This window comes from Gopherus evgoodei, chromosome 11 (genome assembly GCF_007399415.2).
Source record: "Gopherus evgoodei ecotype Sinaloan lineage chromosome 11, rGopEvg1_v1.p, whole genome shotgun sequence".
Classification (NCBI taxonomy): Eukaryota; Metazoa; Chordata; order Testudines; family Testudinidae; genus Gopherus; species Gopherus evgoodei.
The window spans coordinates 17,853,827-17,869,519 of record NC_044332.1 but is presented as its reverse complement, the minus strand read 5'-3'; the positions used below and the strand labels follow the sequence as shown (position 1 = coordinate 17,869,519).

The window sequence follows — 15,693 nt, the reverse complement described above, 5'->3', positions numbered from 1 at the left end:
TCCTTAACTCTGCTGGCCATAGATTTCTTCTTGTGTCCTTTTGGTTCTCTTTCCAATTTTCTACAGCTCTAGCTTCTAATTTATATTAATTATTTTTTCCATTTCTATGTTTTTTTAATTTTCGACTGCTGCTTTCACTTAATTGCTAAGCAAGATGTTTGTTTGTTTGTTTGTTTGGCCACGTCCAGACTAGGTATTAAAATCGATTTTAGATACGCAACTTCAGCTACGGGAATAACGTAGCTGAAGTCGAATTTCTAAAATCGAGGTACTCACCAGTCTGGACGGCGCGGCATCGATGTCCGCGGCTCTCCGTGTCGATTCCGGAACTCCGTTCGGATTGATGGAGTTCCGGAATCGATGTAAGCGCGCTCGGGGATCGATACATCGCGTCCAGACTAGACGCAATATATCGATCCCCGAGTTATCGATTTTAACCCGCCGATGCCGCGGGTTAGTCTGGACGAGGGCTTTGAAATACCAGTATAGCCCTCTTCCTCAATTGTGGAATTTCTGGTTTTTTTGAGCATCTAGTAAAATATTCTTAAACATTTCCTAATTATTGTTCAGATTTTTCTTTTAAAATTATTTCTCCTGGGCTGATTCAGCTTGTAATTGTTTTCAATTTAGAGAAATTGGCCTTTTAAAAGCACCAAGTATCCATATGACTGGTTTGAAGTATATTCTGTTTGCACATAATAGATGTAATTAAGCCTTGAGCACTTGGACCTATGCAGCTACTAGTTTTTTAGATCTGTGCGATTAAGTCCTCTTTTTCTGTCAAGATAAGGTCTAATATATAATTCCTTTTTGTTAGAAGTGACACTTTTTGAATTAGGAAATTGTCATCTGTAATATTTAAAAATTCCAAGGATGTTTTACTACTGGCAGCATGAGAAGTCCAAAACATGTCACTCAGATTGAATCCCCCATATTAACACATTTTATTCCTTACACATTATAAGATAGATTCTTAAGGGAGTCAGTCATACAGTTCTCTAGTGTGATTTGGTGAACTGTAGCAGACACCAGCTAGTACCCCATCTTGTGCTTTATTTGTTAGAACATTGATCCATAAGCATTCAAAATCATTTGCTTCTGAGTCATTGGTGACTCAGAAATGGGTAATGCTGTTTTTGACATTAAAATGTCAAATTAGGCTACTTGTAAGTGTTCACCAACGCGAGTAAGGGTTGTACTACCCAGAATTTATAAGCATGTACTTACGAGCTTTGCTTACCAGTAGAGGGCAGATTTCTCCTGCAGTAAGATTTTACTTTGAAAAAATCCTCTTCTTACACAGTGTTTCTGACACTGAAATGTATCAAGTATTGATAATTGTTTTAATGCTTTTCATATTTTCTTAAAACTTTCACTCATAACAATGAAGACCCAAGTAAATGCATTATTTCCATTCCTTACTTTTAGACAGTTATATTCATCTTAATTTCTGTTTCTGGAACTTCTCTGGTATTTTATACTGTCAGTGTAGCTCTCTGTATTCAAATATTTTAATGAAGAATGAAGCACAAGAATACTGTTTTCACTTTCCACTTCCAGAAAATTCTTTCAACTTGTTAAGGATAAAATATATGCTAATATCAAAGGGTTCCCTAAGGAAAAACCTCAAAATCTACTTTAATGGTGTTAGTGTATACCATTTAAGCCCCACGTTGGTGCTGCATGAGGTGATTTGTTAAAAATGCAATTGAATAGGTAAGGTCTCCTGCCAACCCTACGTGGTGTGGGAAGTGGGGATCCCAGCACTGGCCGTGCGTAGGCCACTGAGGAAGGTGTTGTTCACGCAGGCCACAGGAAGGGGCCATGGGATCAGTGAATACACAAATCAAATGGCTTATCACCTTGTGCAAGTGGACTGGATGGGCTGTAGCTGCTATTTGAATCAAGGCTGATAGGGTGAAATCCACCATCTCTATGCATTTCATCTGTATTTAACTGAATGACTTGTATGAGACAAAAATAGCATCAGTCTGAATGAAAAAAAAAAGTATACAGTTCACCAGTATAATGTGGTGTAGCAGCCTTGAGAGATTATTTCTGTAATGTTTAGTTTGACGGGTAAAGTAACTGGCTGTTTAGATAAAACTATTAAATAGTTGTAATTTTAAAATTTCCATCTGTAAAGGGCTTCAGGCATGTCTATTAGCATCCAGGGAGACTGTTTTACTCGCACTGATTCAGGATGGTATTTAAGCATGAGCCTGGCTTTAAGCATGTGAGTACTAACTCAGTTGCTTAGAGTTTGGCACATGAACCCTCTTGTCTCACAGTCTCACATCAAGTCTACTATGCTTTAGAATGAGGGTAGATAAGATAATTTGGGGAACCTCATAATACGATTCTTTAGTAGCAAGACCTGTTGCTAGTAAGCAGGATTAGCTGAAATCGGTGAGAAGTTTTTCATGGAAAAGTTTTAGCTAGTTTGTTTTGTGCAGATTTTGAGTTCATTGTCTATGACATTTTGAAGACACACATTTTCCATTTTTGCAGATCATATTGTGAAATACAACTGTAACTTTACAATTTTGTTGAGTCTCAATCATCTTTGGCAAGTTTGACTTGTTGGCAGAGGGGATTGATAGACAATATACAGAAAGTCGCATGCACGTTTATTATAAAACACAAAAAACTTCAGAAACAGTTAAGTCTGCTACACATGCAACATATATCCACAAAAAGAAAGAAAATGAAAAGTTAAGCCATCTAACAATACATAGTCTCTGTTTCTTTACCTTCAAACACTCACTCACCATTATCTTAACACAGATAAAGCACTGCAAACTTAACTCTGCCTCCCTTTTACCCTTCTATGCATACCCAACCCTAGTAGTTTTAGATGTTTGGTGCTGTGGTAGGTTATATTGTGAAAGGATAGGTTGGTAAAGAGTTGTATGTAGAATGACAATTAGAGGGTGGCATCTTCTTGGTGTCAGAGTTCAGGTTGTGGTGCACTGTCAGTGGTGAATGGTATTTAAATGGTCAGGTTTAAACATGACAATTAGGGTCCAATTCTGAGCTCTTGTTTATAAATTTGAGCTCTAGAAAAACTCACATTAGCCCCAATTATGTCTTTTTAAAAATTTGACTGTTTAAACTCTTAAGAAGTTTTAAGAGGCTGTTTTGTGGCTGAACAGTTTTTACTAAAATATTTTGTATCTGTACATGTTAAATGTTATTGAGCCTGGCACACAGGCTTTCATTTAATTCCACAGAACCATAGACTTTAGGAGGCATGCTGTGATCTAGAAAGACCATTTTTTGTGATTTCTCCCTTAGCATGTGTTAAGATTATTCATTTTCCACATTTCTTGAAACAAATCTAACTCCAGTAATTATTCAAGTTCTAATTTCTTTTTATTTTTTTTCTTTTAGTTCAAAAAACATCGTTCTATCCATGCGTACACAAACAACTTTGCAAAATCTGTGGTAAACCTTGTAGATGCAGTAAGTATCATTATGATTCCTGAAAACTATATCACTGAGTTGATTATTTAAGTCATTATATGGAAAGTTGGCTTTACAGACATTAGGATGAAAATAAATGAAATCAGCACTTGTTAAATGGTTGAAAAATAATTTTACAGTTTCACTGCAGAGGATTGACGTGAGCTGCTATGTAGAAAGGTTCCTATTTGTAAGAAACCACAGATTTTTTGTTGGTATTTTCTCAAAGATTGCAGCTGCCACCAATTTGCCTTCTGGGGGAACTCAGAACTGTGAAGGAGCTTTCCCGAATCACTGTTGAATAGTTAGATTTAATCAAGCTTTGAGATACACAGATAGATAATCTATCTATCTCTAATATATAAAAGCCTGCAGTGCTCCTAACTGCCACAAGTAGGCAATGCTGTGAGCACAGCTCATGGAAAATACAAATATCTGATGGGGGTATAACAGAAGCGTGTGAATAAGCATTTTCATTTCAGTAATATAAAAAGCCTCTTGTGAAGGAACATCTTTATAAGTGAGAGGGATGGCGAACGTTTAACAGAATTCACAGCGTGCCTAGTACATATACGTGTGATAAGAAATGAACTGGTTTTGTATGAAACATATTCTATAAACTGACAACAAAACTGAAGATAAAACAGCTGCCAGGGGCAGCCCTAGGACTGCTGCTGGGGGCCGCCGAGCAGCAGCTGCTCCATCTGCCCCCAGGACTGTTGCTCAGGTGGTCCCTCGGGCCAACTGCACCCTGGACTAGCCGCATTGGCCACTGTTTGGGTGGTCCCAGGGACCACCCACACAGTGGCCACAGCGGCTGGTCTGGGGGCCACTCCAGCAACAGCTGACTGCAGGGTCACTTCAGCAGCTGCTGGTGTTTCTGTCCCTGGGGCCAGCTGAGCAGCTGGCCCTGGGATCAGCCACACTGGGGGAACCAGGCTTGCCTAAGTTTAGACCACGCTGAACCTGTGCTACATTAACTGCACACAGCAGGCACTGTAAAAAGCTGGACACTTACAGATGACTGCAGAGCTGAATTCTGCAATATGAAAGGGTCTGTGGAACTACTACTACATTAAAGTTTTTTATCCCAGCACTGCACACAGTAGTACCATACTGATGCTGCTGTATTATAGAGCTTCCATTGACTCCAGGATTTCTCCCAAATATTCTTTTGAATTTGATTAATACTCAATACGGGGACTTCAACACACAACCAGTAGAAGATGCTGTTTAGGAGTCATATTCTGACATGAAATATTTGCAACTTTTTAAAATTTGGAGATAGAAAATAAATATGTACTTCACATCACTGTGTCAGTAGGCTTGAGATGCTTGTGATGGGGTGCAGTCTGGGAGCTGTGAGAGCCCACTGTGACTCTCTAAGACACACAGCTGGATTGGTCCTGCTCACAATGCTTTGAGGACACAACCAGCCTCACCCAGGCCCTGTTATCACCCAACAGGGCAGCAGGTGGCGCCACTCACACAAACCTGAGTGCAACCAGAAGACACCAGCCGATTTCCCAGCTCCCCAGGCACGTATCCTCCAGCTCCCCAACCTCCACCCTGGAGTATAAATCCAACATTGTATCATCTTACACTGCATAGAGATTTGTACAAAGTAAGCTCATAAAGTTCACCCCTCCCTCAATGTGGAGAGGAAACACAACGGCCCCTGCCCCTTGAGCTAAGATTTCCAAGCACTTCACTCCAATCTTACTGGTTTAGATAAAGCATAAAACAAGTTTATTAACTACAAAAGATCGATTTTAAGTGATTGAGTGATAGCAAAAAGACCAGAGCAGATTACCTAGCAAATAAACAAAAATGCTAACGAAGCTTAATATACTAGAAGGATAGGATTTGAATTAACAATCTCTCACCCTGACTGATGACACAAGCAGGCTTGCACATTCACAAGGCACAAGCTGCACTTGCTTTGCAGCTTGGGATCCCCACCCCCGTTCCAAATCCTTTTGTTTTGGAGCTTCGCTTAGGTGTTCGGTTGTGGGGGAGTGAAGAATAACCAATGATTTCATTCCCTGCCTTATATAGATTTTTCAAATGGTGGGAACCTTTTGTTTCACACTTGGTTCCCAGACCAGTCTGTGGAAAAATACAGGAGTCTAGAATCATGTGGTCTGGTTGTCATCCCTTGCAGACTCATAGCAGCCATTACTTACAGGCTCTCTGGCTCTCAGGAAGTCTAAATTATTCCACAGCCCATTGTCCTTGTTGATCAGCCATTAGCACTGTCTGGCTTCTTCATTGTTGTACCTGAAAGGCTGGTTGTGAGTGTTTTCCAGAGTAAGCCCATTTGAAATACATATTCATAGTCAATATTTATGACTTCAGATACAAAAATTATACATGAGTGCAAATAGGATAATCATATTCTGCAAATCGGAACTTTTCCAATGACACCTTACTTGACTTATCTTGTACAATAATTATTGCATCATAATTATGTCATAATCATACAACTATGAAGAATATGGAGTGCAATGTAACAATGCTAATGCAGAAAATGTGCAACAAAACTATCGCAATTTCATCTTCATTGTAAATTTGTTATGTATGCCAGAACTGTGAGACGGTGAATTTGTTACACATCAGCACTAGATAATGTAGCAGAGCTAGTGCATTCTAGTATCATTGACTATGCAGTATGTCTCGTTGCTGTGCTATCTAACACCTCTAAGCTTTCTTAGGGTACATCTGAACAACAGCTGAGAGGTGTAATTCCTAGTTCAGGCAGACTTACATACACTAGCTCAGGGATCGGCAACCTTTGGCACACAGCCCGCCAGAGTAAGCCCTGTGATGGTTGGGGCTCTTTTGTTTACCTGCCACGTCCGCAGGTTCAGTTGATCACAGTTCCCACTGGCCACGGTTCGCCACTCCAGGCCAATGGGGGCTGCAGGAAGCGACAGTTAGCACATCTCTCGGCCCGTGCTGCTTCCCACAGCCCGCATTGGCCTGGAGCGAGTGAACTCTCATTAATTCTACTAATTTATAACCCTTTTCTTCTTGAATCAAGTGTGTCACACTTATTTCTATTTGCCATAACTCTTCATTAATATTTTTTGGCAACACCCAGCCCATTGCTGTTTTTCTTTGCTTCCCTCTGTTGTGTAACAACCTTCTGCCTTTCCGCTCTCTCCTCAGATTGGCTTGATCCCAATTAAACTCCATATATTTCTTGTATCCTCGAATTTGTTGATTCCCTATATAAGTATCTTTGAACCATTCAGAAGACCGTTGCCCGTGATTTAACAGATTAACCATTCTCTCTGTGTATCTTACCCAAAGCTGACATTTTCCCTTGTAAGTCTCAATATCAAATGAGTTTAAAACTCCAGCTCTGGCACCACTACTACCTAAGACATATTCTCCTATACCTCTCTTATTTCGTATAGTCCCTGTAGACGTGTGGACTCAGCCATGCGGCACCTCCTGCTGGTGACTTCAGGGAATTAGCTCAAACTCCAGCCCGGAGCGCCCTCTGCAGGCCGGTGATCCACCTGTTCGCTGCTGGCCCCTGTGTCCCTCCCTGGACCCTGGTGCCGCTTTAACTGGGTCTCCCCCTTCCCAGGGGAACCCTCGCCCCACTATCCCCTCTTTGCCTCAGTCGTGGATACTGCCAGTCTCCATTTAGCCCATGTGCCCTGGGGCAGACTGCAGTGTATCAGTCGATCATCACAGGCAACAAGGGGTTTGGACTGGCTGCCTTTACCCACCCTCCGGCTGCCCCTCTGCAAGCCCAGTACCTAGGAGGCCTAGAATCAGCTCTGCAGACTGGGGAGTTGCTGGCCTAGGGCTTCCCAGCTCCTAAGGCCTTTCCCCAGCCCTGCCTTCCTCTAGGTCCCCCTGGATGAGTTCCCAAGCAGCCAGGCCTATCTCCCTCCCCAGTCAGAGAGAGACTGCCTGCCCTTGGCTTCCCTGGCCTTCTTATTAGGCCCTGTGACTCAGTTTAGGGCGTGGCCCCAGCTGCAGCCACTTCCCCAATCAGCCCAGTCTAAAGGCTGCTTTCTCCAGTCCCAGCCCCTTCCCAGAGCTGTTTTTAACCCCTCAGGGCAGGATCAGAGGTCCACCCTGCTACAGTCCCATTTCCCCATTGTTGTTGCCATGCTTGTAATAGTGGCAAGGCATATGGCATATGCTCCAGATGTTGGGCAGTTATATTTACTTGTGCTCCTTCCAACCAGATTGTTTGATCCACAGTAGTTGGGGCTTCGATTACTTCTCCCATCCTATATGGGTGCTCATCTGCCATGATTCTTGGTGCAATCTTGTTTACTGATATCTGATTAATAAACATAAAAAACCTGACCATATCCCCCAAAGTATATTCCCCCATTAATTTTCCTAAAGCAACTCAGTCTTATCATTATGGAAGGATTTGCCATTACACTGTATTCCCATAATTTAAAAGCCACTGACTCATTCCATCCCATATGAGTATTAGCCAATTCTTGTTCATTAGTCACATCTAGGGTGACTACATCAAATCCCAAAACCCAAAAGGTACAGTTCAGAGTACTCCTATTCATATAGTTCTCGTCATAACTAAATCTGAACATTAGGTGACCATTCTCCCTTAATATGTACAAATATCTCCATTGCTGTTCCTAATCTTTTGGCTTTAGATAGTCCCATGTCACATTTTTGCCATCTTTCCACCATATTTCAAATTTTACCTCAAAAGGTTTTCTTTACAGCTGGTTTTCTTTGGTCCTGTTTTTCCCATTCTGTCCCACGAGTAGTCAAATCTATTATTCCCTTTGATCCATACCTACATCCGAGAGGTGCTCCCATATGTATATCCATGTACCCCTAAATTTCCCCAAATATTCAAAAAACATAAAAACCAAAAACATATTTCTACCTTTTTTGAATTATGAGGATCCTCAATATTGAAGCCATGGCCATTATTCCAAAGGAATAATATCCGATGCTTCCAGCCATACTATTCTAAATACTTACACTAACCTCTTCTATCTTTGCTCGAGCTCCGGTATTATTTTTTTCTTCCTAAAATATAGTGCACAACACAGTTCTTCTACTAAGAACAAAATGCAAAGCAATGCAAGCATAAGCAATAAACCAATTACAAAAATTGCAGCACTGTATCCACACTCCAAATCCAAGGTCTGTACAGGATAATCTCCAGTGCGATTGGGCATTCCTTTCCCTTTGTAAGATAAAAGAAAGGAACATTGTTTATTCTTTAAGCCATAACTTTATTTGTGATGTGTGGACCCACTTTCCCTTTTTCCCCTTATTAATCTGCACAACAGTAGGTGAAATTTTATTCATGATAGAAAATGGTCCAACCCATTTAGACTCCAGGACATGATTTTTCGATGTTAATTTGAAATACATTACTCTAGCTCTGATTTTCCATAATTTACTGTCCTGAACCACACTAGAATCCACAGTCTCTTGCTTTTTCAGTAGCGTCAGTCAGTTTAAATTCCATTTTCTTAAGTTCTATCGGTAACTCCCTTACCCATTGGGTAACTGATAACTCTTCTTCTTCTTCTGGATATGGTAAAGGGCTCCACAATCTCATAGGCCTTCCAAAGAGAATTTGGTAAGGCTGGTAGCCAATACCCAATCAATCACTACTTTGGATTGCCATCAAAACCACTGGCAATTTATCGTCCCAATCTTTGCTAGTTTCTTAAACTACTTTGTGTAGAGCTTGTTTAATAGTTTGATTAATCCTTTCTGCTGTTCCTGACGATTGAGGATGATAGAGGCTCTGTGGTTTATTCCTAAAGCTTTTAATAAACTTTTAATTACTCCTCCTACAAAATGTGGCCCATTATCTTTATCAGTTACTTTTGGAGTTCCGTATCTACTAAACACTAGTTCCCACAACTTTTTGGCAGTGGTCTCTGCAGTATAATTTCTAGTGGGAATTGCCTCCATCCATCCAGAAAAGGAATCTACTATCACTAATAAATACTGATTCCCCCTAATAGGTCTTAGGCAATTTATCAATATAATCAACTTGTATTCTACTCCATGGCCCCACAATTCTTTGGCGCAACAAGGGTCCCAATTTCAGTGGTCTATTCCCATCTGCTGCACAACTTTTGCAGTTTTTAACAAAGTTTTCTACACCCTTTCGCACCTTAGGCCATATTCCAATTTGTTTTACCTTAAAGAGAGTATTCTCTATTCCTTGGTGGGCCATAGAGTGACACAGGTTAATAATCTCTTCTCTTTGAAAGGCAGCAAAGAGTGCCACAGGACTCTTTGCTGCTTTTACAGATCCAGACTAACACGGTTACCCCTCTGATACTCTTCTCTTTGAAGTTTGTGAGGTGCCCACTTTACCTCTTCTGGTTTTTTATTCACCACATAGCCATCTTGTATATTCCAGTTTCCCCATCTTTCCTCAGGTTTAACCTCCTTTTTTATGGCTTGGGATCTAGTAACTACCATACCTCCCAAAGGTTCCTTTGCTGCTAATTTAGCTAAAGCATCCGCTTTATCATTCCAATATTTTTCATTCCCTTCTTGCTTTTGATGACCTTTAATATGTCTTGCTCTTAATTTTCCTGGGTGTTTTTTCAACCAATCATAGATTTCCAGTTCTCCTTTTGGACCAAATTTTTCCCCTCAGTTGTTTCCCAGTGATTCTTTTTCCAAATCCCAATCCAGTATGACAGTCCTTGTACCACAAAGTCTGAATCCATATAGACATAAAGACAGTCTGCAACATTATTTTTCCGTTTAAGCAGATCACTAGTAGCTCTCTGCTCCCTGAGCTGAAGTCATATTCTCAGAACCAGAAGTTGTTTCCCCATCAATTTGTACAGCAGCATATCCCGTATATTGCTTAGAGCTCTCATGGTATGAATTACCATGTGTAAACCAAACCTCTTTTTCTCTAAGGCTTAACACTTCCAGCTACTGGGGGTGCTTCAACTAACTTTGGATCTGTTTCTGGAAGTGGGCATTCATGCTCCTCTCCTTCCATCAGGAGGGCATATGGTAACATCCTTGCCTGTTTGTTATTCTCGTAAGTATCATCTCTGCTAGTTGACATCAAGCCATCCTGGGCCATCCTGGAATTCGATACTCCTTTCCCCTGCAGTTTTCCTGAGAAAATATACTTCAGGAGAGAGTGAGGTGTTTGTGTTATAATAGTGGCTGTGTCAGTAGTCAAAGCAAAAGCTTCAATGGCCCACACAGCAGCTAAACATTCTCTTTCACAGATCCTAAACTGCTGCTCTGTATGGGGTTAATCTTCTAGACTTGTATAAATATAGTGTCAATTTCATTCATTAATACTGCTGCTGGACTCTGTTGGGTTGCTGCCAACTTAATCACAAATGGCTTGTTTATCTCTGGGAATTTCAATGCTGGAGCTTGCATCAAGGCTTGTTTTAGATGATAGAAGCTTTTTCTTGTTGAGGCCCCCACTCCCATTCGAATTTCTTTTTTAGTAAACGCCACAGGGGTCCAGTTATAATGGCAAAATTCCAGATGTGTTTGCTTAAATAGTTAAACCCTCCTAACATCACCCTCAATGCATGAGAATCCTCTGGCCTTGGTAAATTCATTAATAATTTCACCTTTTGCTGGTTTACCTGAGTTCCTTGTTCCCCTAGGATCACCCCCAAATAATTCACTCTCTTCTGCACTAGTTGGGCTTTCTCTTTATTAGCCTTGAAACCCGTTTCCTGGATGAGTCTCAACACTTTTTTAATCTGCTCAGTCACCTCCTCTTCAGTGTCCACCCTACACTAATATGTCTTCTACATATGAGGTGACATTCTCCCGATCCTCTTTGGATAATTGATTCAGCGTTCACACCACTTGTTGGTGCGCAATAGCCAGAGCGCAATGTAGGCCCTGGGGAATTCTTTTAAATAAATGCTCTTGTACCTTAAAAGTAAACGCAAAGCGGGCCCAAGAATTGGGATGCAATGGGATGGCAAAAAACAATTGGCCAAATCTATGAGAGAGAACCATTTAGGGGCCTCCTGTATTCTTTCCATCATTTGAGATAGATCTGTGCTATTGGTGCCGTACTGGGAGTAGCTTTATTAATATGTCTAAAATCCACTATTATCTCCAGTCTCCTGAGACTTTTAATATGGGCCAAATTGGGCAATTTGTATGAGGAATTCCTCTTTTTAATCACTCTCTGTTGTTCTAATGATTCAGTTATTTGCTCAATTCCTGCCTCTGCTTGCACAGGATATTTATATTGTCTCTGTGGTGGCACTTTGTCCCCCACGATTTTAATACATGCTTTGATTTTAACACATTCTGCTTTATTCTTAATTCATACATTGGGAAACTCCTTTACCCACACATCCTGTTGATCCAGTGTAATCTGCTCCACTGCTTCTGCAGCACATATTCTTGCAGTGTACCCTGCTGTCAGGATGCTTTCTGTCCAGCTGGGCACATGCCACAGAACTCCATAGTTAAATCCCAAACTACCCAATTCCTCTTCAAAAAAGGAGTCACTAGTATTACTGGCTCGGTCTCCTGATCTATCTGAAGCATTTGTTCTTTACAACAAAAATTCCCCACTCTCTCTCTGGGTATAGCAATTTCTACTGAATGATACATTTTTCCTGTCACTCCTTCCCCAATAAAGGAGGCTGCTGTAATGATCTCTGACACGTATCGAGTCAAATCACAACTTCTATTTACAATATTTACATCAGCCCCACTATCCAATAGGGCATCTTTGGGTCCATTATCTCCCACAATGACAGTTGTGCTAGGCCTCCCGTTTGAATCCCATCTTAATCTAGTTACCTCTAGTTACCTGAGGACACTTGGGGAGCAACTTGTGATCGGGGCTTCCCTATAGAGCAGGTTTCTCTGAACCCTCAGCTTGCATAGCTGCAACCTTTTTCTGCTCCTTTATCTCGGTCTCTTCCTCTCTCACAGTATCTTGATCTATAAGCACTCTCATTTGAATATGTTATTGCTTCAACAAAAAGGTACTTTGGGTTTCAATTCTTCTATCTGGCTTCCCCCGTCATCATATGTTGGCATACTATCCAGTGCTCGAGTGAATCCATAACAGTAAACCCCTCATCCTGACCTGCTTGGTTCACCAAATTAGTAGACATCTCTAATACTTTTCTGTCCAGTCCTTCAAACACATAATTCCAAAATTCCCTCTGATTCAAATCAGCTGCCATCAATGAATCAGCTGTGACAAGTCTGACAACCTCCACCCTGGGATTAGTCACCAGTTGTATTTCTCCAGTCAATAATCCCAGCGTTATTCTCTTTAACAGGTAATCCCTGGATGAATCTCCAGGCTTCACGTAATCTGCGCTGGTTAACACCTTCATGGGTCTTTGACGTATTTCTTTTCCTAACAGCATAATAAATCATGGTATCAGTTGGTGTACTTCTGGCTGCCTGTCCAAGCATTTTCATTCAATCTACTTCCTGTCTAATCTCTCCAGTGGTAGCTGCCCTGATTAACCTATAAGATTCACTCATATTTAAATTCTCTGTTTCTCCCAATTCTGCCCACTGTACTAGCCATGTAGCTAAATTTTTCATATTCACTGAGCCTAATGATTTTACCATCAACTATTAGTCTAATGAACTTGCACAAATTATTTATGTCTCCTCTGACTGTATCTCCCCTGCTGCATCCTTAATGGTTGATCTCCATTCTATCACTGCTTCAGACATTTCTGGCTTAGGCTCTCCTGAACAGTTTCTTATTTCTTCCCTCAACTTTGTATAAGGCGCTTCTCGAGGTTGGTCAGATTCCCTTTTCTCTTGACCCCCTCGCAGATCCTCTCCATACCAAATATCATTAGAATCCAAATCCAAATCTCTCTCTTTTTGACACACAGCCACAACTTGCAGCTCTTGTATTTGCACTTGCATTTTCAATGCTGTTATAGTTTTCTGGCATCAACTGAGAGAAACGCTTGCGATCTCCTCTTCCTTTTCCTTAGTCAAATCTCGAATTAACTGTTTCATTCCTATCACTTGATGGCCTAATTTATCTTTGTCTGCTTTAATCTTTTCCCAAGCCATCATTCTGTTCTCCAGTTCCTTATTTTGTTTCCCCATTTGTTCTAATTGAGTTTGCATTATCTGTTCCTGCCTCACTTCCCGTTCCAAATTTTCTGGCAAGTTTTAAAATTCTCTTGTAATGTTTGTAACTCTGCACAGACTTCTTCCTTACATGCAATTGCCTTTTTAACAGCTTGCCACAACAGCCCGATACCATGGCTATTTGCTTTTTACTGACATTAGGTGTGTATAGTTGTACATATTTCTCAAACATGTTTTCTAAGATATCAATTATTACATGCGTTTCCACTGCACCTTCCATCCAAGGGCACGTCCCAAATACAATAATCTCCTTCTCTAACAAAAGAAGTTTTAACTTTAGTCCATTGGGTTTCCTCTTCCACCCCTTTACTTCTTTTCTTAAACAGTGTTTTAAACATTATTACAATAACACCACGTGGTATCTCCCCACATGTTTTTTTTCTCACAAATTTCTCACAAATTTCACAAACAAGGAGCCACCTTTTATTAGTCTTAAATAAGGACTCTCCCAACTGTGTAAAACCCATCTCAAAATCCGACACTCCTTAATATTTCTCCCCCCTCCGCATTCTCCACCGCATGTTAGATCCGCAATGGAAGTCTCCCTACACGATGGAGAGCAGGCAGATACTGGACACAGTATTGGTATATAATACTCTAAATGCTCTTTATTTGATTGCAAAACAAACTTACTCACTACACATTCACACCCCAAACATACTACACTAGAGTCCAAAGATCAGAATGGTCCTGATGACCAGTCAAGATTCCTTCCGATCATAAGATGTGGGGAGCCAACAAAAACCACTTCTACATCCACACGGGACTTCTGATCATAAGATGTGGGGAGCTAGCGAAAACCACTTCTACATCCACACGGGACTCTGGATCAATAAACGACTCCAATCTGCAGAAATTATAGGCAACCATTTATAGTCCATTCCGTCACGTCATCAGTTCTTTGCCTTTGCTTACTAGGTCTTCTACCCATACAATTACAAAGAGGCGATTCTTGGCGGGCCGCCATGATCCAAGGCATGCCATTTGCTCCAATTCTCACACAATTTTATATCAGTCTAGCTGGTGTTGTTTCCTTTTTTGCTGATTTTCCGTATTTTTCTCAGAACTTAATAAGAGCAGGTTTTTGCACTATTTGCTTTTGCACAAATAGTTCTTATAGTCCCTGACCTTAAGTTCTTGCTTCGGTTGCCAACATGCAATGCACGTATTCATGTCAAGCATGCGTGATTCATACTATACCCCAATGACCTAAACACATTATATGGATATATTAATCACAACGTATGTGTGTGTATATCGTATATACTCGATCATAAGCCAGTTCATTTATAAACCGACCCCTCCCCCCAGCACGTGTCATTCATTTCAGGCCTCAATGACATATAACGTATTACATGGATATATGAATCACAATGTAGATTGATCAATATATATATCCCAACACATTCAGCTATAATTTATTTACAGTGAAGAAATGTGATGCATTATATTTGTGGCATATATGTTAGGATTGTTTTGTGCACATTATATTTCCTTTTTTTTTATTTTTCCCACCAGTTAATTCAGTTCTTTGAGGTTGATAAATAAAGCTACGAATACAATTGTTAGCAAGACTGAGTCACACTTTTCTTTCCTTGAAACTCCACTGAAATCGGTGGTATTGTGTGGTACAGTTCAGTCCAGTATAGCATGGAGGAAATACCACCTAATCCCTTTCTTGATTTGTTTAATATATTGTACATACAATGTCATGAAGTACATTGCATAGTTTTTAAGTGAATATAAATATAATGCATAAAAATATTGAAGTGCCTTGGAATGTTTTTCAGTAATAATGTGAAACAGCCTATAGTTTCAGAGAGAGTCCTATCAGAGCAATCATTTGAAAATATGGACTATTTCTGCATTATTATATTACACATCCCCAAACAAGAGGTACAGAAAGATTAAATATACAGTAGTGACTAGATAGGAAAACAAAGGACAGAGGCAGATACAGTTCAACCCAAGTCAATCTCAGAATTCCTTCCAGGTTAACACTGCAGTTAGCTCTGTGCCTGTGTGAGAGTTACTTGTGAAGGATGTTGGCGCCAACTGAACTACACCTTTTTTGGCCTGATTCCAGCCCACCCTCAG

The 15,693-nt window shown here is 40.6% G+C and overlaps 1 protein-coding gene across 4 annotated transcripts in view; it reads left to right on the top strand.

Annotated features, from left to right (window-relative positions):
• Positions 1-15,693, top strand: part of ADAM23 (ADAM metallopeptidase domain 23) — a 202,705-nt gene that overhangs the window by 97,197 nt on the left and 89,815 nt on the right. For all 4 annotated transcript variants that reach the window (XM_030579907.1, XM_030579908.1, XM_030579906.1 and 1 more), the window contains exon 10: positions 3,394-3,465. In XM_030579907.1, coding sequence (XP_030435767.1) covers positions 3,394-3,465 — 72 coding nt within the window. The remainder of the gene's footprint in view (positions 1-3,393; positions 3,466-15,693) is intronic.